This window comes from Ursus arctos, unplaced genomic scaffold, assembly GCF_023065955.2.
Source record: "Ursus arctos isolate Adak ecotype North America unplaced genomic scaffold, UrsArc2.0 scaffold_3, whole genome shotgun sequence".
Classification (NCBI taxonomy): Eukaryota; Metazoa; Chordata; class Mammalia; order Carnivora; family Ursidae; genus Ursus; species Ursus arctos.
The window spans coordinates 86603156-86626243 of NW_026622985.1; the positions used below are offsets into that span (position 1 = coordinate 86603156).

The following is a 23088-nucleotide window of genomic DNA, read 5'->3' on the forward strand; positions in this document are numbered from 1 at the left end:
TTGATTACATTAAAGAATAGCTATTCCTCAAAAAAAGTTTGGAAAGATAAACCACAAACTGGAAAAAAAAATTGCAACACACATAGACAACAAAAAAACCTTTACCTAGAATCCATAGAGATGTTTATGAATCATTAATAAAAAGACAACCCAGTGGGGGAAAATGGGCAAAAGAAACAAAGTGACATTTTATAGAAAAGTAACACAAATGCCTTATATGAAAAATGTTTAATCTGATGTGTAATCATTTAACACAATTAAAACCCCAAGATACTGTTTGACACGCCCACCAAATTGGCAAAATATTTTTCATTAGTTAACATCAAGTGTTGACAAGGATGTGGGTCAACGGGAACTCTTTTTGACTGCAATTGTGAGAGTAAACTAGAATGATTACTTTGGAAAACAACTTGTCATTATGTGATAACTTAAACAGGTGTATAACCTACCACCTAACTATGCCATCCCCAGGTTTAAACACTAGGAAAATGCTTACATATGGAAGCCGGAGGAGTTATGAAAAAAAATGTCCATAATGATATTGTTTGCAATAGCAAAAAAACAAACAAAACCAAAAAACCTGGAGTCTACACGAACATTCATCAGGCTTTGGATATATAAATTGCTATATACTCATACAATCAAATACTATACAACATGAAAAATTAATGAAATAAATATACTCAACAAGGATGCATCACAAAAACATTCTCAACAAAAGAAGCAAATCACAGAAGAATTTACAATAGGATTCAATTTATGAAAGTTCAGTATAAGCCGATCTATATACATATACATACACATCTATCTGGAATACATATACACACACATTCATATGCGGAATATATGTATATGTAGTAAAATGATCAAAGGAAACAAGGAAATTCTTAACAAAAAAGCAGAACAGAGGTACTGCTGCAGGAGAGGGAAGAGAATGTAAACAGAAAGGGAAACATGAAGCTTCTAGATGACTACGGATGTTTCATGTCTTAGGCTGGGCCTGGGCAGGTGGTTGGTTATCATTCAAACTGAGCTGGTAAATTCTGTACCTTTTTATGAATATTATCTATGTCAGCAAAACTGCCTATATACATGTTTATATTGGAGAAATAGATCTGTCTATGATATTTGAGCCAAGAGATTGTTATTGATCTATTAAAGAGCTTTAGGCCACCCCACAATGTATGCGGTTTTTGTTGTTTTTGTTTTTGTTTTGTTTTGTTTTTGCACAACGTACCACAAAGTAAAACTGCCTCCAAGTCCAATAGTAAACTCCTCTTTGGGCACTTACGCTAGGGACTGTGATCATTAAAATTTTATTTCCAGATACCTGCTACTCCCATCCTTGCCCACAGTGTTACTGTTGCAGCAAAAAAGCTCCCATATGATGTGAGAGCATTACTGCCAACAGGTCTAGGAGGGAGGACAGGAAGGGGATGCCTGCTTCAGACCTCCAGGGCAATCAGATTGTTGGCCCTGCCTTGCAAGAGCATCGGTGACTGTCCTGTATTTGGGAAGTGAGCAGACATTAGCTGGAAGATGACCCCCTGGCAGTGCAGGGCCACAGGGAGCAGCGGCCGAGAGGCATTCTCAGAGGCCCCCCAGAATAAGCAGGCTATGATGCAGAACAGAATCTGAGAGCCCTGGCAAAGCAGCCTGGGCACAGGACTTGGCTCCCTGGAGAGCTTAAATGATGAGGTGATAGGCACTAAAAGCAGAGGAAACTCCTAGGGCAGGGCAATCAATCACTGCCAGGCTTATCTTCTGACAAGGGGTAGAACTCCAGCTTGCAGCTGCAACATTAAAATGTAATGTTTCCCCCGGGATCTGGTGTGGCAGGTTTCCCTGAAGCTTCGGTTTCACTCAGTTAACTAATTATGAGAGAATGTGACATTGGTATTTACTTTTTCTACAGGGACAAATCATTCCCAGCAGGAGAGACAGGTGGTTATTTTTGTTCTGCTTTGTTTTGTCATTAAAAAGAGATTACTTACACGGTAGTAAATAAACTCTTGTTAGAGGGAATTTTTTTCTTCTCTATAATTCTATCAAATCACCTTAATGCTGACGATCATTTCTTTTGTTTTCTAGAGACATGGTACAGAAATGAGCAAGAGGTGGGTGTTAGAACTGGGTTGGAAAATTAACTCTACCACTTACTAGCTGTGTGATCTTAAGCAAGTTATTTACGTACCTCCAGCCTGTTTCCCCCACTAAAACATTGAGGATAACACATGTACTGTGTACTATTTGTTCAAGACGAAATGAAGTAATACGGCTGAAGTACTTCAGCAGTGTCTCCGCATAAAAAAGTGCTCAATAAATTTTAGCCTGTATTCTTAATGACTCTGATACTATATTGTACAAATAGGAACACTTCACATTCCATTTATGCCTCATATGGTCAGTATTCCGTAGGAGCCCGCATCTGATCATGAACTGTATCTTCACTTTGCCACTAAGAGGTGCGTGGCGTATTAACCACTTTACTCTTCCTCATCCAGATATAAGAAGGTTTCCAATGAAAACACAATATTTAATGATAACATTGAAGGAAACAGTTTTCAACCCCTCCTCCATCCCCAGTACACCTTTTAACTTTTCAAAGACAGTACGCAATGTTCAGCAAACATCATTAATAAACTCACACCTCCACATCCATGCCTGGACAATAATAGCATTGTGTTTGGGGTGCTTTTAGGAAACTGGAAGGTGATTTCACAGATGACCTCCCTCTTGAACTCATAATCCCCCGAGGTAGACAGGGTAGATATGATGGGCTCCACCTTACAGATAAGGAAGTAGAGGCTAAGAGAGGGTAAATGACAGAGCCATGATAGTCAAGCCTATTTTCTACGAAAGGTAACCTGTGGGAACTGAGAACGCCGGGTATACTGGACTTCGGAAAATTAGGTTTTCTCAAAAATAAAGTCTGTTTTGAAGGTAGCCAGAGCAACCGTTATTAGAGAGAAAAGTAAGTCATTGGTAGTAAGCCAACAAAACAGAAAGTCAAGAGGCATGGGGCTTTATATTCTAATTTTACAATCCATTTGCCCGCTGAGCCTCAATTTTTCTATCGCTAAGTTTGAGAAAGCAAAAATGTTACTTCTTACCATTCTTAAAAGCATACATATTGCAATATCATTATTGTGTACAAATGTAAGCTTGATAGAATATTCAGGAGGTTTAATGAGAATCAGAGAAAACATGAACACTTAAAAATATATAAGCATGAGAAAACATATTTTAAGTGCTAGTAGAAAATCTTGGTGGTAAAAGAAAAGGATAAGAATATTTTCCAAGGATACATGGGCTAGAAGATGATGGAAAATTAATAAGATTATACAAATCAGCACTGAAATTTCACATTACATATTTGAGTAGTTTTTGGAAGTTGTAGAATCAAACCTTGAGGTATGGACGTGTAATAACTTTTGAAGCCATGAAAATATAAAAGCCCTCAAATTTGGATAATGTTTCTTTAACTAATCACATAATAGTTCTTACATACATACTAGTTCTTAAAATAATTAATTCGGAAAGGCTATTCATACTGAGCAAGTCTTTCTGGTGATAGGCATTTCCCAAGGATTTCCAATGATGCCACCACCTGCTCACTGTTAGCTCATAACCTCTTAAGAATTCCTAGCGAACTACAGAATAATAATTCAGAAGTCCCCACACCCCTTATTTGGGAATAGGGGATAAGTTCTAATAGATTGGAAGGCCAAAGCAAACAGAAGTCAGTTAGGTGAACCCTAGATCAAAATAAAAGTTTTGAATCAACGGAACTTGGAAGCCCAAGGATCTCTAAACATGCAATAAAAAACCTAGTTATACCAACACCGATGAGTAAAATAGCACATGTAATAGGTCATCATTAGGCGGTTGGTTACCTCATTCTGACTCAATAGGTCTACACATGATTTGCCCTATGATCTTCAGAGAAGGTGATACACCTTATTTCAATACTTTGGGAGACCTTATGATATGGCAGAATATGCCTGCCTAAAACTCCCTCTCTTTGTCCTTAACTCATTCACTTAATAAGCTTTTGTTGAATGATTGCTATCTGTTGGGATCTGTGTCAAAGAACTCACAGCCTAGCAGGGGAGACAGGTAAATCAGGCATCATATGTATGTGTTAAATTCTAGAAGAAAAATATTTCATGTAAATGGTAAGTGTGTCAGAAAGTTCTCAGAGAGGATGAGATGATTAGCAAGGTCTCAAAGGGGAAGTGTAAACCATACATATTGCAAAAAGAAGGAGTAGCTTCCTGTCACAAAGAACAGCATGGATAAAAGCAGGAAACGTGAACACATGGTGAGTTCCAGAAATTAGATGCAATACCACATGGCTAGAACATTCAGCATGGGTAGGAGAAAGGGGAAAAGATGTCAAAAGAAGCAGTAAGCAGAAGTAAACAAAGATTCCATCATTTAGGATTTCCATTCCACATTAAAATATAATATTGGAAAGCTGAATACAATGATTGGTCTATTGATAAGATTTCAAACCATAGGCAATGGGAGCAGATTTTTGCTGTAGAGCAGACAGTGTGGTGCTGTCCAAGTGTACAACGAATTAGAGGATGGAAAACTAGGGTATGGACATCAATTTTAAGACAATTTTAAAAGTCCAAGTAAGACACGGAGAGACCCTAAGCTACAGCAATGGGGACGGAAAAGAGAATAGAGATAAAAGAAATATAAAACCAGAGTTAATAAAATTTAGTGACCAAAGAGAATAAGTGGACAAAGAGGGAAGCTGACAGCAGCTTTCCTGTGTTATACTTAGCTGGCTGGATGCATAATGGTGCCCTTCATTAATTAGGCACGGCACGAAGAAGAATGCTGGTAGTACTGAGTCCTGGTGTACCTCCCCTTTATAAGATTAACCACATTTCACTTTATATTGCAGGAGGTATGTGTCATTCCGCCACCCTCTTCACCACTAGGCTCATAAAGCTCCTTGAGGGGGGAAATTCTGTTACCTACCATTGTCTCTGCAGATGGTCCCCCAAAGCATATTTGTATAATATGATTATATAGTATCACAGACCCACTGTAGACACTTAGTGAACATTTTTGAATGACTGACTGAATAAATGAACTCCCAAAGGAAGATGTGACAAAACTATACATTTTATCCTTTGAATGAAATAATTGTGTCTTAACTGTGAAGAACTCACCTCAGCTGGGTAACAATTCCTACCACTACTGATTAGGTTCATATCAGACTTCTAATACTTTTGGTAAATTCCAACATCCAATTTTGAAGGGTCTTTTGGGAATATCTACTACAAATTCTCATTTTAAAGATGAAAATCTATGATCCAGAGAAGTTACACAGTTAGCCCCAAGTCATAAAAAGTATCCAGTGATGGGACAGAAATCAGGTAGATACATTAAGCTTCATGGTATCTGTCAACCAAAATGGTTATAACAGATTTGAGGATACTACGAAATATCACATTTAGCGAGGATGCATTGAGTCTTTAAAACTGCATGACATTTCACATGAAAAAAAAAAAATACAAGGCCAATGTCTTAGAAACACTTCCTTGAATAATTCTTTCCTCTGACAGTGAAATGCAAGGAATGAGCTCAACTTTTAATCTTGAATTAGTACAAGGAAGACAGTCTTACCGTGATCTTCTGAAGAGACTGGTGACCTAAAACGAGATAATAAGCATGATAAATGTTTTGTAAATGATACTGATAATTATAAAAGCAATAATGATCAAGAATAATCTCCTAGAAATATTATCCCCAAATTCAATTAAATAGAAAGTCAATATAGTAGACAGTGTAATTAATTTGTTGGTTGCATGGTATATTCTAATCAATCACTCCCGAAGCTTACCTGGCTTGGTTGGGTGGTTGGGTCAATAAAATTTCAGTCCATTGCACCATGTCACGGGACTGCAACAAACTTAGTTAAGTCTGGATTTATGGCACACAAATAGAAAAGTCATAGAAAGGTGGTAATGGATGGAATCCTGTGATGTCACTGAAGGCCAAGCCTCCAAGAATGTAAATAAGCACTAGGTTGAGTGTAAGTAAAAAGAAATCTACTTGGAGAATAAAAATGAGACAGAAGTAAAATAAATAATACGTGCCCTTATCATTATTGTTTTTTGTTTTCACTCTTTGTGGAATTTAAGGTTTAAGTGAGCTTGACATAGACCTTCTGGGTGCTGGCCTCATAGCTCTAACTCTGTAAGAACCAGGATGAGGCAAGAGCGCAACCATTGGGGTCCCACAGAACTTGTATAAATCGATGACTTTTCATACCATTTGGGGCTTATCTCCAATTATGTTAGGAAGACACTGATGAAGCATCATTATCAACCCTTTCACAATAAAAACCTTTCTTTCTTCCTCAGTTGACCACTGAGTTACACTGAGCAATACAGACACAACCTTGAGGATGAATTCCCCTCAAGCTTGAAAGATACAGTCTTGATTCTATCAGCTCGTTCTTTCCTTGGGATAAAGTGAGATGTATAATTCTGCAGTAACAGGTGATAGAATTTTGAAGGGAAAGGCAAGAAACCAGCCAGGAGGCATCCTCTGTTCTAAATGATCAGCCTGCTAGGGTCCATTGCGGGAAGATGACCAAAGGGAAACACAAGCATTTAGTAATATACCTGTTAATATAACTAGTGTTGGGGCAAGAATGGTTCCATGGATGCACAGTGGTTGAAGGAAGATTTTAGCTACTGTGGGATGCTTGAGAATGCTTTACTTTATCTACTGATTGGTAATATTTTTGCCCATTATTTGAGTGATCAGTAAAGTACAAGGACACAGCAGTCATGGTGGGAAAGCCTTGAACTTCCCTTAGTGGCAAAGTGTCAAATCATTTCAACCTTACTAGTCTCTTCAAACAAACTTTTGCATGTGAAAACAACAGAGGGTCCCCAGATTCGGTAGGGAGGAAACTGGCATCTGGGTGATGGACACAGGGAGCTCTGAGAGTGAAGCTGCACCAGGCTAAGTCATCCCTGCAGAGCTGGCTGCTTGAGAAATGCCACTTGGCCTCCCCAGGTGGAGCCAATCTGGGCTCTCCTTGGGATTTCCCTGATTCATACTATCACACGCCAGTCTTCCCCACTGGGTTATGAGCAAATAGAAAACTAAGACCATTTCTTACATAGTATAGAATGAGCCCCTGATTAACATTTGTTGAATTGAATTAATGGCAGCACCACCACACTGGTGTTTAGACTCAAGCCCATTTTGGAGAGCCTCAAAAAAATCACTATGGCACCTTCAAACCACCTATAAGACAGGTTTGCCAAGCTCCTAGGCCAGCCCTGAGGGAAGAGCCAAAGGAGGGAGACAAGCTCCAGCATAGGGATAATGTGAGCATTCCCAGAGCCAAAAGACATCTAGTACACCCAGCAACAGAGACCCACGATCTGCCTTAGTGGTTAGGAAAAGAAAGGGGGAGAAAGTGCTAAATAGATGTGAATGGGATTGGAAGGGGAGTCTACTGAGAAACGTATTTGAAATAAGATAATTTCTGAAGATGCCTAGGGCATAAAAAGAAGTCAGCAACTAGGCAATATCTTCAGCCTGGTGTTTTCTGATGGGAATTAAGCAAAAACACATCTTGGATTGTTGGCAATTAATTTCTCACAGAGCTATAGGAACAAAGAAAAATTCATGCCAACAGACGACTAAATGTCTCAGGTGGAAGGCTTGCAAAGCAAGGCTTTTGGTGCCTTTCTGTGAAAGCAAACCATTAATATTAAATCTGAAAAATTCCAGATGGCTTCGTTAAAGTCCCAAGGGGATACAGTCGTCCAGGCAGTGGGGAAGAACTATCAATTTCAGAGTGTTTGCTAAGGATTAGTCATGTTGAGTTTCTGTGCTGAATGTCTCCCACATGCCTGGATTTGTGGAATTTTAAGACATATGGAGTATTTCAATCCTCACTTAGTATTTCACCTTTCACTCTAACGAGTCACTAAATTATACTACTGAGACATGCACATCATCCATTATTGCTGGAAATGGGCATAAAAAGTTTTACAGAACCTAGCTCAGGAAAGGGGAAAATTCATGAAATCAGCAAGAGAAGGAGTTATTTTTAAAACAGAGAGGTTGAACCCCAGGAACAGATAATCTTCCTCAACCTGACAAATGAGGAATGAAGGAGAGTTCACTGCTCATTCCTCCCACTGCACCTGCAAGACTTGTGGTTCTTCTCCTGTTTATTTCTCTTCCATTTACACTTTATCTCGGGGATAGTGTCGCTCTCATAATGTAAACTATGACCAGCATTCGAAGAACTCCAGGATTTAGAGTTCTCGCCTCTTTCCTCAGGACTAGTCCTTTGTGGCAGTCTGTAGAATAGTTACACTTGATTTTGCTTAGTTTTGTTTTGCGGGTTTTTTAAAAAACATTTTTATTAACATGTCACTCAAATTCAGCAAATAACAAAAACAAAAACTCAAGTCCCGGATTTAAAAATCTGTCTCTTCTTTCAAATCTTTCTGTTTATGTTGATTCAAACCTAAATAATAATTATTATTTGAGACCCTATTAGGTACCAGGCCCTGTGCCTCGTGATGGGGATACAGAGACAACCAAGCTGCCGATTTCAAGGAATTCAATCTAGTGAAGGAGAAAAATAGGTAAACAAATGATTAGAGTGAAAGAAAATGGAATCATCAAAATACGTGTGAAGTAAAAAGGGAGCATGAGAGAGAGACCCATTCTGTTACAGAAGAGTGAGAGAAGACTTCAGAAAGCCGGAACCATGGGAGCTGGGCTTGGAAGGAAAAGCAGAAGCTTGTTAGGTAAATAAGAAAGGAGAAGAATGCCAGGCAAAAGCACCAGGCATACGACAGGGAATGTGGATAGGAAATATCATAATACGTTATCAGGCAGACAAGGAGCTCAGCGTTGCTAAAATGTAAAGGAGTGATAAGTTAGGACTGGAGACAGAAGAGGCAGGGACCATTTCATATAGGGCCTGACAAAGCCATTTCGAAGTGCTGGTAGTTTACCTTCCAAGCTAAATGAAGCGAGTTTCTGAAGCAGTGAGCTCATACATTCTCACTGGTGCTTCTGAGCAGCTGGCTGTACAGAGTAGAATAAAAAAGCAAGAATAAAGGCAGAAGACAAGTTAAAAAACTATTACTGCAAAGCTTCTGCTCTTCTCTTTGAAATTCATGAAAAGTAATGGGGAGAATGAGAAGCAGGAAAGAAAGCATCGTCTTTGACTAAGCTATAAGATACCCAGAAACCGAAACCATGTATAAAAAGAGGTACCAAGTACAGGAAAAATTTGGCCAAGTTTCAGGGAGACGGAGAAAGCGTATTTTGATCTCAGAAGATCTGAGCTACACTGTGCACCACAAAATCTAGCAGAAAGCCCTCTGCTCTGAGCCAGGTGTCTTGCTAGTCAGAAGAGAAATCAAACCCCAGAGGACAGTGCTCTTAAAAAAGAATTTGAAAACAGACCCAAAGTCAAGCTTCCAGAAACACACAAACCCACCATCCCTAATTTTCCATTCCAAACCAACAGTTCCAAAAAGAATTCCTCCAAAACAAATATGAGTGATAAAGAAAAAGGAACCAGCATGCTATCTACATGAAAATACTCCAAGAAGAAAGCGGGGTAAGGATCAAACCAAACTGAAGGTAGGAGTACACTAAAAAGATAACGGCAGGGGGCTGGTGAACACTATTATTAGACCTCCACGAAATTTAGAAATGGAAAAAAGGGAAGAGGGGAAAGAAGGAAGAAGTAAAGGATGGAATATGTTTCTGTAAGCAGAAACATAAAGGAGAAATACAATGATTATGAAAAGTCCTAATACTACAGCAGAAGAAAAGAGCGAACGTTGGTCCAGAGTCTTCGAATCAGTAAATTATAGAAACAGCTTGAGGGCTCTTTCTATTGTATCACCACTGCTCTGGGAAAAGAATATTAAGAGGAGGTAAAAGATCCATAATAACTAAAAATATATTAAGGTGCAAGCCATTCATTTATTCAACCATTTGAGTAACTGCTTTGTGGAAATGTCTTGCTGTTTTTCAGTTTGAATTACTCCTCTGTGAATTTTTTTTTTCGCTTTTTAAGTTTTTATTTTAATTCCAGTTAATTAACCTACAGTGTTATAAGAGTTTCGGGTGTACAGATATAGTGATTTAACAATTCCATACATCACCCTGTGCTCATCATGACAAGTGCAGTCATTGATCCCCATCACCTATTTACCCCCTCCCCAGCCACCTCCCCTCCAGTAACCATCAGTTTGTTCTCTGTAGTTATGAGTCAGTTTCTTGATTTGTCTCTCTTTCTCTCTCTTTTATTTTCCCTTTCCTCATTTGCCTCATTTCTTAAATTCCAGACAAGTGAAACCCTATGGTATTTGTCTTTCTCTGACTGGCTTATTTCACTTAGCATAATATTCTCTAGCTCCATCCATGTTGTTGCAAATAGCAAGATTTCATTCTTTCTTATGGCTGAATAATAGTCCATTGTAGAGATATACCACTCCTTCTTTATCCTTTCACCTATCAACGGACACTCAGGCCACTTCCATAGTTTGGCTATTGTAAATAATGTTGCAATAAACATAGGGGTATATATATCCTTCTGAATTAGTGTTTTTGTATTCTTTGGGTAAATACCCAGGAGTACACGTACTGAATCATATCGTAGTTCTATTTTTAACTTTTTGAGGAACCTCCATACTTTTTTCCAGAGTGGCTGCACCAGTTTGCATTCCCACCAACAGTGCATGAGGGTTCCTTCTTTCTCCACATCCTCGCCAACAACTGTTGTTTCTTGTGTTTTTGATATTAGCCATTCTGACAGATGTGAGATGATGTCTCGTTGTGGTTTTGACTTGCATTTCCTGATGGTGAGTGACACTGCCCATCTTTTCATGTGTCTGTTGGCCATCTGGATGTTTTCACTGGAGAAATATCTGCTCTTGTCTTCTGCCCATTTTTAAATTAGCTTATTTGTTTTGGGGTGTTGAGTTGTATAAGTTCTTTATGTATTTTCCATATGAAACCTTTATTGGCTATGTCATTTCAAAATATCTTCTCCTATTTCATAGGTTGCCTTTCAGTTTGTTTCCTTTGCTGTGCAGAAGCTTTTTATTTTGATGTAGTTCCAATAGTTTTTTTGCTTTTGTTTCCCTTGCCTTAGGAGACGTACCTAGAAAAAAGGTGCTACAGCCAATGTCAGAGAAGTTACTGCCTGTGTTCTCTTCTAGGATTTTTAAGGCTTCGGGTCTCACATGTAGGTCTTTAATCCATTTTGAATTGATTTTTGCTTATGGTGTAAGAAAGTGGTCCAGTTTCCCACCACCATTTGTTGAAGAGACTGTCTTTTTCCCACTGGATATTCTTTTCTGCTTTGTTGAAGATTAACTGACCATATAGCTGTAGGTTTATTTCTGGGTTTTCTATTCTATTCTGGATCTATGTGATTGTTTTTGTGCCAGTACCATACTGTGTTGATTACTACAGCTTTGTAAAATAACTTGAAGTCTGGAATTGTGGTGCTTTGAGCTTTGCTTTTCTTTGTCAAGATTGCTTTGGCTTTTGGAGGTCTTTCGTGGTCCCATACAAATTTTAGAATTGTTTGTTCTAGTTCTGTTAAAAATGCTGTTGATATTTTCATAGGGATTGCATTAAATCTGTAGATTGCTTTGGGCAGTATAGACATTTTAACAATATTTATTCTTCCAACCCATGAGCATGGAATATCTTTCCATTTTTTTGTGTCATCTTCAATTACTTTCATCAGTGTCTTATAGTTTTCAGAGTACAGGTCTTTCACCTCTTTAGTTAGGTTTATTCCTAGGTAACTTATTATTTTTGGTACAACTGTAACTGGGATTGTTTTCCTAATTTCTCTGTTGCTTGACTATTGGTGTATAGAAATACAACAGATTTCTGTACATTGATTTTGTATCCTGCAACTTTATCTATCAGTTCTAGCAGGTTTTTTTTTTTTTTTTTTGGTGGAGTGTTTCAAGTTTTCTACATATAGTATTATGTCATTTGCAACTAGTGAAAGTTTTAATTTTCCTCGCCAATTTGGGTGCCTTTTATTTCTTTCTGTTGTCTGATTGCTGTGGCTAGGACTTCCAGTACTATGGTGAATAAAAGTGGTGAGAATGGGCAAATTTGTTTTGTTCCTGGCCTTTGTGGAAAAGCTCTCCATTTTTCCCCATTAAGGATGATGTTAGCTGTGGGTTTTTCATCTATGGCCTTTATTATGTTGAGGTATGTCCCTCTAAACCTACTTTGTTGAGGGCTTTTATCATGAATGGATGTTGTACTTTGTCAAATGCTTTTTCTACATCTATTGAAATGATCAGATGGTTTTTATCCTTTCTCTTACTGATGTGATGTATCATGTTGATTGATTTGTGAATACTGAACCACCCCTGCAACCAAGAAATAAATCCTACTTGATCATGATGAATGATTTTTTAAATATATTGTTGGAATGGGTTTGCTAGTATTTTGTTGAGGACTGTTGCATCTATGTTCATCAAGGATATTGGCCTGTAGTTTTCTTTTTTAGTGATTTATTTGGTTTTGGTACCAGGATAATGTTGGCCTCATAGAATGAATTTGGAAGTTTTCCTTCCTCTTCTATTTTTTGGAATATTTTGAGAAGAATGGGCATTAACTCTTCCTTAAATATTTGCTAGAATTCACCTGTGAAGCCATCTTGGTCTTGGCCTTTTGTTTGTTGGGAATTTTTTGATTACTAATTCAATTTCTTTGTTGGTGATAGATTTGTTCAAATTTTCTATTTCTTCCTGTTTCAGTTTTGGTAGTTGACATGTTTCTAGGAATTTATCCATTTCTTCTAGGTTGTCTAATTTGTTGGCATATAATTTTGATAATATTCTCTTATAATTGTCAGTATTTCTGTAGCTTTAGTTGTTATTTCTCCTCTCACATATGTATTTTATTTATTTGAGTCCTTTGTCTTTTTTTTTTTTTTCTTGGTAAGTCTGGCTAGAGGTTTATGCATTTTATTGATGTTTTTCAAAGATCCAGCTCCTGGCTTCATTGATCTGTACTATTCGTATTTTTTAATTACTATGTCATTTAATTCTGCTCTAATCTTTACTTCCTCTTGCTGGTTTTAGGTTTTGTTTATTGTTCTTCTACCTCCTTTAGGTATAAGGTTAGGTTGTTTGAGATTTTTCTTGATTCCAGGCCTGTATTGCTATAAACTTTCCTCTTAAAACTGCTTTTGCTACATCCCAAAAGTTTTGGACCCTTGTGGTTTCATTTTCATGTGTTTCCATGTACTTCTTAAGTTCTTCTTTTATTTCCTAATTGACCAATTCATTGTTTAATGGCATGTTATTTGTCCTTCATGTATTTGTGGTCTTTCCAGAATTTTTCTTGTGGTTGACTTCTAGTTTCATAGTGTTGTGGTCCAAAAAAGTGCACGGTATGACTCTGATCTTCTTGAATTTGTTGAGGCTTATTTTGTAGGCTAATATGTGATTTATTCTGAAGAATGACTCACGTGCACTTGAAAAGAATGTGCATTATTTTAGGACGGAATGTTCTGAATATATCTGTTAAATCCATCTGGTCCAGTATGTCCTTCAAAGCCATAGTTTACTTGTTTATTTTCTGTTTAGATGATCTGTCCATTGATGTAAGTGGGGTGTTTAGGTCCCCTACTATTATTTTATTATCATCAATTAGTTCCTTTGTGTTTGTTATTAACTCTTTTATGTATTTGGGTGCTCCCATGTTGGGTGCATAAATATTTATAATTGTTATATCTTCTTGTTGGATTGTTCCCTTTATTATTATATAGTGCTCTCCTTTGTCTCTTGCTATAGTCTTTGTTTTAAAGTCTTTTTTGTCCAATGTAAGTATTGCTACTCCAGCTTTCTTTGACCTCCATTTGCATGATACATGTTTTTGCATCCCCTCACTTCCAAACTGCAGGTGTCTTTAGGTTTAAAATGAGTCTCTTGTAAGCAGCATATAGAATGGTGTTGTTCTTTTTCTCCTACCCGTCACCCTATGTCTTTTGATTAGAGCATTTAGTTCATTTACATTCAAGTAATTACTGATAGCTATGTATTTATGGTCATATTATTATTTGGTTGTTTCTGAAGATTTTCTCTGATCCTTTCTTGTCTTTCTTTCATGTTTTGCTGATTTTCTTTACTAATATATTTGGATTCCTTTGTCTTTATTTTTTGCATATTTATTAGTGGTTTTTGATGTATGGTTACATTACATTTGTATATAACCTCCTCGGCATATAGTAGTCTATATTACGTTGATGGTAGTTTAAGTCTGAACACGTTCTTTATTCCTCCCATCCTCATGTTTTAGGTATGTGTTGTTACAGTTGACATTCTTTTATTTTGTGAGTTACTTGACTGATTTTTTTTTTCAGAAATATTCATTTTTACTGCTTTCGTTTCCTACCCTTATACTGTCACTTTTGGTCTCTCCTTTTCACTCAAAGAGTCCCCTTTAATGTTTCTTTTAGTGTGTTTCAGCGGTCATGAACTCCTTTACTTTTTGTTTATCTAGGAAACTCTTTATCTCTCCTTCTATGCTGAGTGAGTTTTCCTGGATAGAGTATTCTTGGCTGCAGATGTCTCCCATTTAGCACTTTGAATACATCATGCCACTCCCTTCTGGCTTAGAAAGTTTCTTCTGAAGAATCCCCTGCTAGCCTTATAGGTCTTCTCTTGTAAGTTATTGTGTTCTTTTGTCTTGCTGCTTCTACAATTTTTTATCACTATATTTTGCCATACAATTTGTCTTGGTGTGGATCTTCTTTTATTGGTTTTGATGCAAGTTCTCTGTGCCTCCTGGATCTGGATATCTGTTTCCTTCCCCAGCCAGGGAAGTTTTCAGCTATTATGTCTTTGAATATATTTTCTGTCCCCTTTCTCTCTCTTCTTCTGGAATTCCTATAATATGAATGTTATTACAGTTGTTGGGAGCCACTGAGTTCCCTTAGGCTATTCTCATTTTGCATAGTTCTTTTTATTTTTTGTTCAGCTTGATTACTTAACATTACTTTGCCTTCTGGGTCATTAACTCATTCCTCTTCTTCTTCAGCCTGGTGTTCATTCCATCAAGTGTGTTTCTCATTTCATTTATTGAGCCCTTTTTCTCTGTTATTCCTTATCTCTGTGTTAAGGGTCTCACTCACATCTTCTACTCTTTTCTCAAGTCCAGTGAGTATCCTATGATCATTGCTTAAAATACTCCATCAGGCATGCTACTTATATCTATTTCACTTAGATATCTGGCCATGGCCTTGTCCTGTTCTTTAATTTGGGATAAATTTCTCTGTCTCTTCATTTTATCTAAGTCTCTGTGCTTGTTTCTCTGTGTTACGAAAGTCAACTAAATCTCCTGTTTTGTTTTGTTTTTTTAAGATTTTATTTATTTGAGAGAGAGAGAGTGAGAGAGAGCACTTGAGGGGAGGGGCAAAGGAGGAGGCAGAGGGAGAGAGAATCTCAAGCAGATTCCATGCTGAGCCCGACATGGGGCTCAATCCCACAAGCCCTGACCTTCTGGTACATGCTCCAAGAGGAGAGAATAACCTCCCCATTGTGTGTCATAGGTGCTCTTCAGATTGTTGTTTCCATGCTGTATGTCTGCAGGCTGTTAGCTCTGCCTTTTCCCCAAGAGCAGCACAATGCCCTCCAGGCTCTATCCCAGCCAAGCTTGCTGACCTTTAAAACTTCAGGCTTTAAGCCCTTCTGGTTGCAAGAACTCATGAAACTTGGCTCTTCTCGCTTACCAAGCCAACTGCAATGGAAATTCATTCTCCCCATGCACTCCCTGTTAGTCTGTCTCTCGTCCTTTTCCACGACTGTGGTTCCCTCCTTTCCACCGGAGCTACACATTTATCTCCCAAACTGTGTTTCCAACTTAATATCTTCTTCAATGTGGCTTCGTCTCTTCCTTTAATTGTGGGGTGCATTCTGCCATTCTTCAGGTCAATTTCTAGGGTATTTAGGATGATTGATAGCTATCCAGTTGTATTCATGGTACAAGGCAAGTCTAGGGTCCTCCTACTCCATGGCTATCTTCCTGGGATTGCAACTACTTTTCTATAAACTTTGATTTGAAGATTTGCTGATAAAAGTCCTCTTCTCAATGTGAACCATGCTAAGCAGAATATTCATACCGTTCTTTCCTTTTGAATGAAGGTGACACTTCTCCAACTGGGATGTACACAGGAACTTAAAAATAAGGGAAGCCCCCAGGAAAAACAACACACTAGTTTTAGATGGGGGATTATGTAATTTAACTGGTAACAATTAAAATATTATTTTTTATTGAAATCGGCACAGACATATTATGGGTCCCAAAACAAAAGTCACTTGACTTCTTAAAATAAAACAAGCTTAAAAAAAAAATCGGTTAAGAACCTGAAGGGATGAGACACCAGGCACACACTGACTAGTTGCTACTATACTGAACCGCACAGCTTACAGACCCTGTTGTCAGTCACTAAGACACAAGGAATCTCTAAGAAAATCAAAGATAGTTATTAGATTGCTTTCCATCAGCAAGTTGCCCTTCAAGGCCTCTAATCTTTCAAGTAGATCAATTACAAGGCTTAAAGACATTGGAAAATATGCCCAGTTTTCAATCAGCAAAGTCACACATAAGAGCCAAAAAGCCAAAGAGTGATATATTTATGAAGGCAAAGTCTTTAACAAGTACTACACCTCTTGTGATGTCTTGTTGTTTTAATCAATAAACCTGGAACTGAGATCATGAGCATCATGGCTACTTCAGCCCGTAGGACGTGGTATGATGCTTTGCAATAAATTTTAGATGAACACATTTTCTTGGCAACCGGCATGAAATGCTCTAAACCTGCAAGCTTATCCTAACGCAAGATCTTTTTATTCGAATAATACTGTCCTGACTCTCTTTTTTTTAAGCCTCTTTACAATATTCTGCTTTTCTTGTCATTTTGTGGCTTGAATCAATACCATCCATGGCTTCCCTACTTGGCCCTTCCTCAGAATGTCTGTATCATTTCCTTCCTAGGAGGTAGGTAGGAGATCAAGAGACTGTCCAGTTTAGATGAAGTCTTTCTTAAAGACAGATTGGATGAATATTGGGGACCCATCTACTTTTGGGAGAGAATCATTCACAGATAAATGTTAATGTTCCTTCCCAGTGTCCCCAACCCATTTACCCTCTACTTAGCATTTCTAAACCATCAGCTGATGGAGAGTGGGCCAAGGGATGGGGTTACCATATAGAGTCACTTGAACTTGGAATAAACATATAGAACAGGTGTAAGAACCAAGTCTGAATAGGCACAAAGGCAGAGATCCATATTCTAAAAACACTCAGCAAGAGAATATTTCTCTAAATGTGGATGGGGGAAGGAAGCTCTGACATATTCATACCAACTCAAAGACCTGGCCAAAAGAGCCAGGGCCCCTTTATTTCCTGGCGACTAACATGGAATCATAATAAAAAACAAATGAGAAATGATAGGGTAAGCTAGAAGCTCTATTACCCCACAGACCACTCTGCACACTACGAATAAATAAACCATTGCTGGGCTGTGATGTCCTCACGGGGAAAGCAGCCCGTGCCCCCACACTGAAAGCTACTCTACGAGTATTTTGTCAATGTTCCTTTTTCTGTCTGTCTTCCCGCTTTACCCTCCAGCTTTAGGAATGAGGACGACAGCAAAAACACCACTTTCCATAAACAAAGGTGGCCATCCATCCTACCCAGGAAGAGGAAAATTGAAGTCTCTGGTTTCTAGCTATTTATGTCAACTCTGAGTGTTCTTCCTCTCCCTCTTTCATCATTCTCCTTTTATTTCTCTCTCCTTCTGCTTACCAAAGCCCTGAACGTTCTCTGGGCTTATCTCATCCACCTTCCCCATGCTTTGGTAGAACCCAATCTCTCTGTAAGATAGCCTCCCAGCATGTGCCAATCAGTGCTCTTGTTCCACCTGAAGAACGCCAGGAACGTTCAGGTGTGGGCAAAGCTCCCCGGGTTGGGTGCTGTTCCCTGCCTGGACCAGTACTGCTCTCTGTTAACAAACTCCTGAGAAGTAGCCCAAATGGAAACTGATTTCCCAGCTGGACTCCCCTTCCAGGCACAGTTCAGGAGTCCACGCCATTGCTGCAGGAACACCAGCTTTATTTTTCCTTTGTTTTACCTTGAAGTGATGATGCTACACAAATTCAATTTATTTCCTGAAACTGCTGAGAGACGAAGAATTTTCATTCAAGTAAGCCAAGGGACGATTTACTGTGATTTGAAAGCATGGCTGTAGATGATCATGGGACAATAGCTTTTCTCCCTTGAGATTCCCTCAAGGATGTGCACTGCCTGGAGGACTGTTATGCCCAGCCTATGACATCATTTTGAGAGCTTGAGGGAGAAAGAGTGAGATCACAGATCTGGTGACAACTTCACGACCATTACTTTAGCACCAAAGCATCCCTAACTAGGTAAAACAGAACCAGAAATCCCTCAGCACTGAGAATCTTCATCAACCAAACAATCCTCTCTTTGTTTGCTTTTCTTCCAATTATGAATATTGCTCTTAAGACAATGAACAAAGCACATACAGTAAAAGAGAACGGGAGCCAAAGAGATGAAAGCTACAGTGACCATACAAAGTGGCATTGAGATGAAAGAGACAAACACATTCTCTATTCAAGTGGTCACAAACCCATTCAGGGAATGCCAAACGGCCTCAAAGGTAACATTCACCACACATGGCGGGGGGGTGGGGGGGGGGTGGGGGGGGTGTTGTGCTGCGGAAAGAGCAATTTTGAAGGAAGGCGAGTGAGATGTGTATTTGTGTGGAGGTAAGGAAATAAGACCCAGAACCGAAATAATAAAGGCTGTCTGGTAATTTCTCCATTTGATGTAAATTTCCTCTAATTCCCTTCAGGCTCTTAATTTCTTATTCTTTGAGAGTCTCCTACCCGAATATATACCTGATGATCCCCACATGAGCTGTACTTGAAATAACATCTGGGTCGGTTTTTTTTTTAATAAGTTCCTGTATTTAATTGGCATTAAAAAAAAATACCACTGTTTTACCACTGGTTTGTAACAATTCGATTTCTCCTCTCCATCCCCCGCAATCAGTTTGCTGTGGAGGAAGCCCCAAGGGCCCTTTGAGCTTGAAACTGTACTGCCACCTAATGTTCATGCCTAAGAACTGCAACAAAATGAGGGGAAAGGCTTTTTGAAATCAAGGGGAAAGATGAGAACAAAGGGGCAAAAGTGGGCAGTAAACACAGGGAAGAAACGGATCAAGAGATTATGCTAAGTGAAATAAGTCAAGCAGAGAAAGACAATTATCATATGGTTTCACTCATTTATGGAACAAGAAATAGGAAGATGGGTAGGAGAAGAAAGGGAAGAATGAAGTGGGGGGTAAACAGAAAGGGGAATGAACCATGAAAGACTATGGACTCTGGGAAACAAACTGAGGGCTTCAGCGGGGAGGGCAGTGGGGGATTGGGCTAGGCCGGTGATGGGTATTAAGGAGGGCACATATTGCATGGTGCACTGGGTGTTATACGCAAGTAATGAATCATGGAACACTACATCAAAAACTAGGGATGTACTATATGGTGACTAACATAACATAAAAAAAAAGAAAGAAAGAAATGGTATTGAAGAAATCAACACTGACCAAGTTCATTCAACATGAAAACTTGGCTATCACACTTTTTGTTACCTAAAATATGAACATTCCTGGGAAGTGTTTTAGCATTTTTGAAGACATGAACGTAACTGTGTATGAGACACAGCACAGCTGTGCAGGTACAAAAGATGTGATACTTCACATTAGAAATCAGCTTTTGAAATATAGTTGCCTCCTTAATTTTAAAAAAGGGGGGGAGTAAAGAAATAGAAAAGCCATGTTATTCTGAAATTGAACCAAAGGAGATAGACGTGCAGAGAGCCAGGAGGGAGTATCAGTAGGGAGATTCCGTTAGCAAGAGCCACTGGCTCTAAGCTTAGTGGTTCAGTGAATTCCGGCCAACAGCTCCTGTGATTGTGCCTCCCGTTGAGAAATGATCGACCTGGTGTTTTGTGAATGTGGACTTTTTTTTTAAGTGTAAATGAAAATGAAGTTCTGGGATCTGAAGGCAAATCATCTGAGTCCCACATCTAGTGTTAACACAAGAAACTTCTATGAAAGGCTGTCTCACATATAACAATATTCAGGATAAGCCATCTACCTTGTGGGGGCCAAGGTAACCGGGAAAGGCTTACTCACAACTAATTTTATTTTTATTAAATAAGGACTTCTGAATCCAGCTTTAGAAAATGGAAGAAAAAAAAAAGAGGTGGAGTTGGAAGCCGCTTTGGCACTTCTCCTGAAGATAAGTGTGATATATTCCAGAAGTTTTCCTATCAACATCTCCCACCTCACCTACTTCTCAGAAGAGGGAATTCATGGTCAAGACACTGGCATGGGAAACAGAATCTGAAAAGTGTCTCTCTCCTCCCCATGCTTCTGTGTCCAAGGACAGGACAGTTTCTAAGTAATATATTACAAACAACCCAAACTAGTAAAGGAACCCTATGAGCAAATGAAAAATTAATACACATACCTCACAGCGATATTGAGAACAAGAAGTGAAAGTGGGCTCCACAGACACTATCTTTGAGAATAATTAATTCCATGTGCGAATATCAAGCAGGGCTATAAACTTAATTCCATTTGGGGAGTTGTCGGAGATACAGAACTTACAACATTTTATCCCACTTTTAAGGAGACTCTAAGGGGTTTATGGAGGGAGACTAACATCAAAGAGAGAACTGGAGAAACTGTAAAGCAATGCTGTCGATGTTCTTATGCTTGGTGATTAGCACAAGAGCCAGAAAAGTTCGGAAAAGGGAAAACGTGGTCCCTGACTCCCTGAATTCCAAGCAAGTAGTTTCTCCATGTTATAAAGTTTTTTCTTGTGCTGGTCTCCTCAGGGCTGTGGGCTCAGTGGTCCCCAGAGGTTCATGAGAGAAGATCCACACTCTATACCCACCCCTTCTCTCCCTCACCCCACTCCTGCACATATCAAGCAATTACTACTCAACATCCCTCCCACCTGAGATTCATGGGCAAATATTTTTGGAAGGATTTCAATGTTATCACTCGTACTTTAAATCAATTTAATCAAATTACTCATCTAAGGCAGATGCACTGAGAACATAAGAGCCTGGCTGGCAGTCTGAGAAAGAAGCAAAGGGATGGACAGGGTACTGTGGAGGTAAGTGAACAGGAGGCCGCTGAGACCCTGAAATAGACCCTTGAACACTGAGAGCCGTGTACTCGGAAGAAGCAGGACAGATGGGGTGAGGAGAGGAAGGGCAGGGCAGGAGGCTCACCAGGACTGCCCTGCTCTCCCCAGCACCTCTTCCCCTGTGTTGCCTGAGTGCTCTGCCCCTCTCTGCGGAGGTAAGGAGGGGGGCAAGAGGCAGCCCGAACTGAACTGATTCCTCAGTGACCTTCAGAGGAACGAGAGGGGCTGAGGGCAGCCAGAGCTCGGGAAAGAGGACTTACATGCATCAACATTTCATGTCACAGGTAGGTGCACCAAAATCATATTCAGCAAAAACTATGGCCTCTTCTCTCTACTCTGATAGTTAAAATTAAAAACAAATATTTAGGGGCACCTGGGTGGCTGAGTCCGTTAGGCGTCTGACTCTTGATTTTGGCTCAGGTCATGATCTCAGCGTCGTGAGATCAAGCCCTGAGGGGGCTCTGTGCTCAGTGCAGAGTCTGCTTGAGATTCTCTCTCTCCCTCGCCGTCTGCCCCTCCCCCACTCATGCATGTACCCGGTATCTCTCTAAAATAAATAAATTAAACACACAAATACTTGGTTCAGATCTTATCAGGCACCATTACTTGTGAAGTGATCATCTATGGGGGAGTTGCCTCCCACCTTCCCTCCTGTTGCCAACACCTGCTATGGATGCCCAAGGGCGTGGCACACGTGCTGAGGAACAAGGACGCCACAGCGTGGGAACCTCTGGGAATAACACGACAGAAGACACAACTCTGGATTCCGCATCCTTCTAGAAAGGAAGGAGAGGTCAGAAACTGTACAATTACCTGACAGCATGGACACTTTCCCAGCAGGCTCTGGGAGAGGATTCTTATCACACTAACTACATTTTAATCCTGATGATTAGAAAAAGTCGGCCATCAAGGAGAGATGTGCCATCATTTTGTTGGATTAACATCCCCTACTAGACCTGTGCCGACATTTTTTTTTTTTTTTTTTAGCTTGGATCCCATTCAACACACCCTGAATCCCTACTCTACCAACCAAACTGATGAGATTTCAATGTCAAGCCCTTAAAGAAGATCCAGGGACTGGTTCAGAAAAGAGAGGACCAACTGTGCAAAAATGGGCTGTGTAGGGAGCCAGCCACAGCACACAGATACTCCCAGGGGCCACAAGACAGAGGAATGAGAGGAGGTCCCCTTTGCACTCAGGTCTCCATCTCTGGTATAGTCCCTGAAAACAAAGAAAAATTCCCATTCCTCTATTGGTTTAACAATACCTCTCTCACTAAGGAGCACAGAGGGAGATGGAGTTATTTCCCTAGTTTTAGAATGGCTCGTGGGTGGCTCAGTCGTTAAGTGTCTGCCTTCGGCTCAGGGTGTGATCCTGGGGTCCTGGGATCAAGCCCAGCATCAGGCTCCTCCGCTGGGAGCCTGCTTCTTCCTCTCCCACTTCCCCTGCTTGTGTTCTCTCTCTTGCTGCTGTCTCTCTCTGTCAAATAAGTAAAATAAAATCTTTTTTAAAAAAAAGAATGGCTCGTAAGTGCTTTTGTCACAAAAGACTGTCACCTTGGAATAGCTTTCCTTAATGCCCTAAGGCCAAATGTGTTGTTGGAAGGAGACAGAAATCTTTGTTTTGTTGAGGACTGAGAATTTCCTGAGAGGCCCTTCTACTGCCCCCTGCTTGTTAAGGGAAGTCAAGAAAAGTGCTTTCCTTCTACACATCTTGACCCCGTATTTCCTCACGCTCTGGCTCCGTCTTGTCTTTTTGGTTTGGAAATCCTTA

General features: G+C 39.5%; 1 protein-coding gene across 1 annotated transcript in view; it reads right to left on the reverse strand.

The window, feature by feature from the left end:
* DGKI (diacylglycerol kinase iota) overlaps window positions 1–23088 on the reverse strand; it is a 415071-nt gene that overhangs the window by 42351 nt on the left and 349632 nt on the right. Inside the window, exon 28 of the mRNA XM_026511631.4 lies at window positions 5650–5675. Within this exon, the coding sequence (XP_026367416.3) occupies window positions 5650–5675 (26 nt within the window). The remainder of the gene's footprint in view (window positions 1–5649; window positions 5676–23088) is intronic.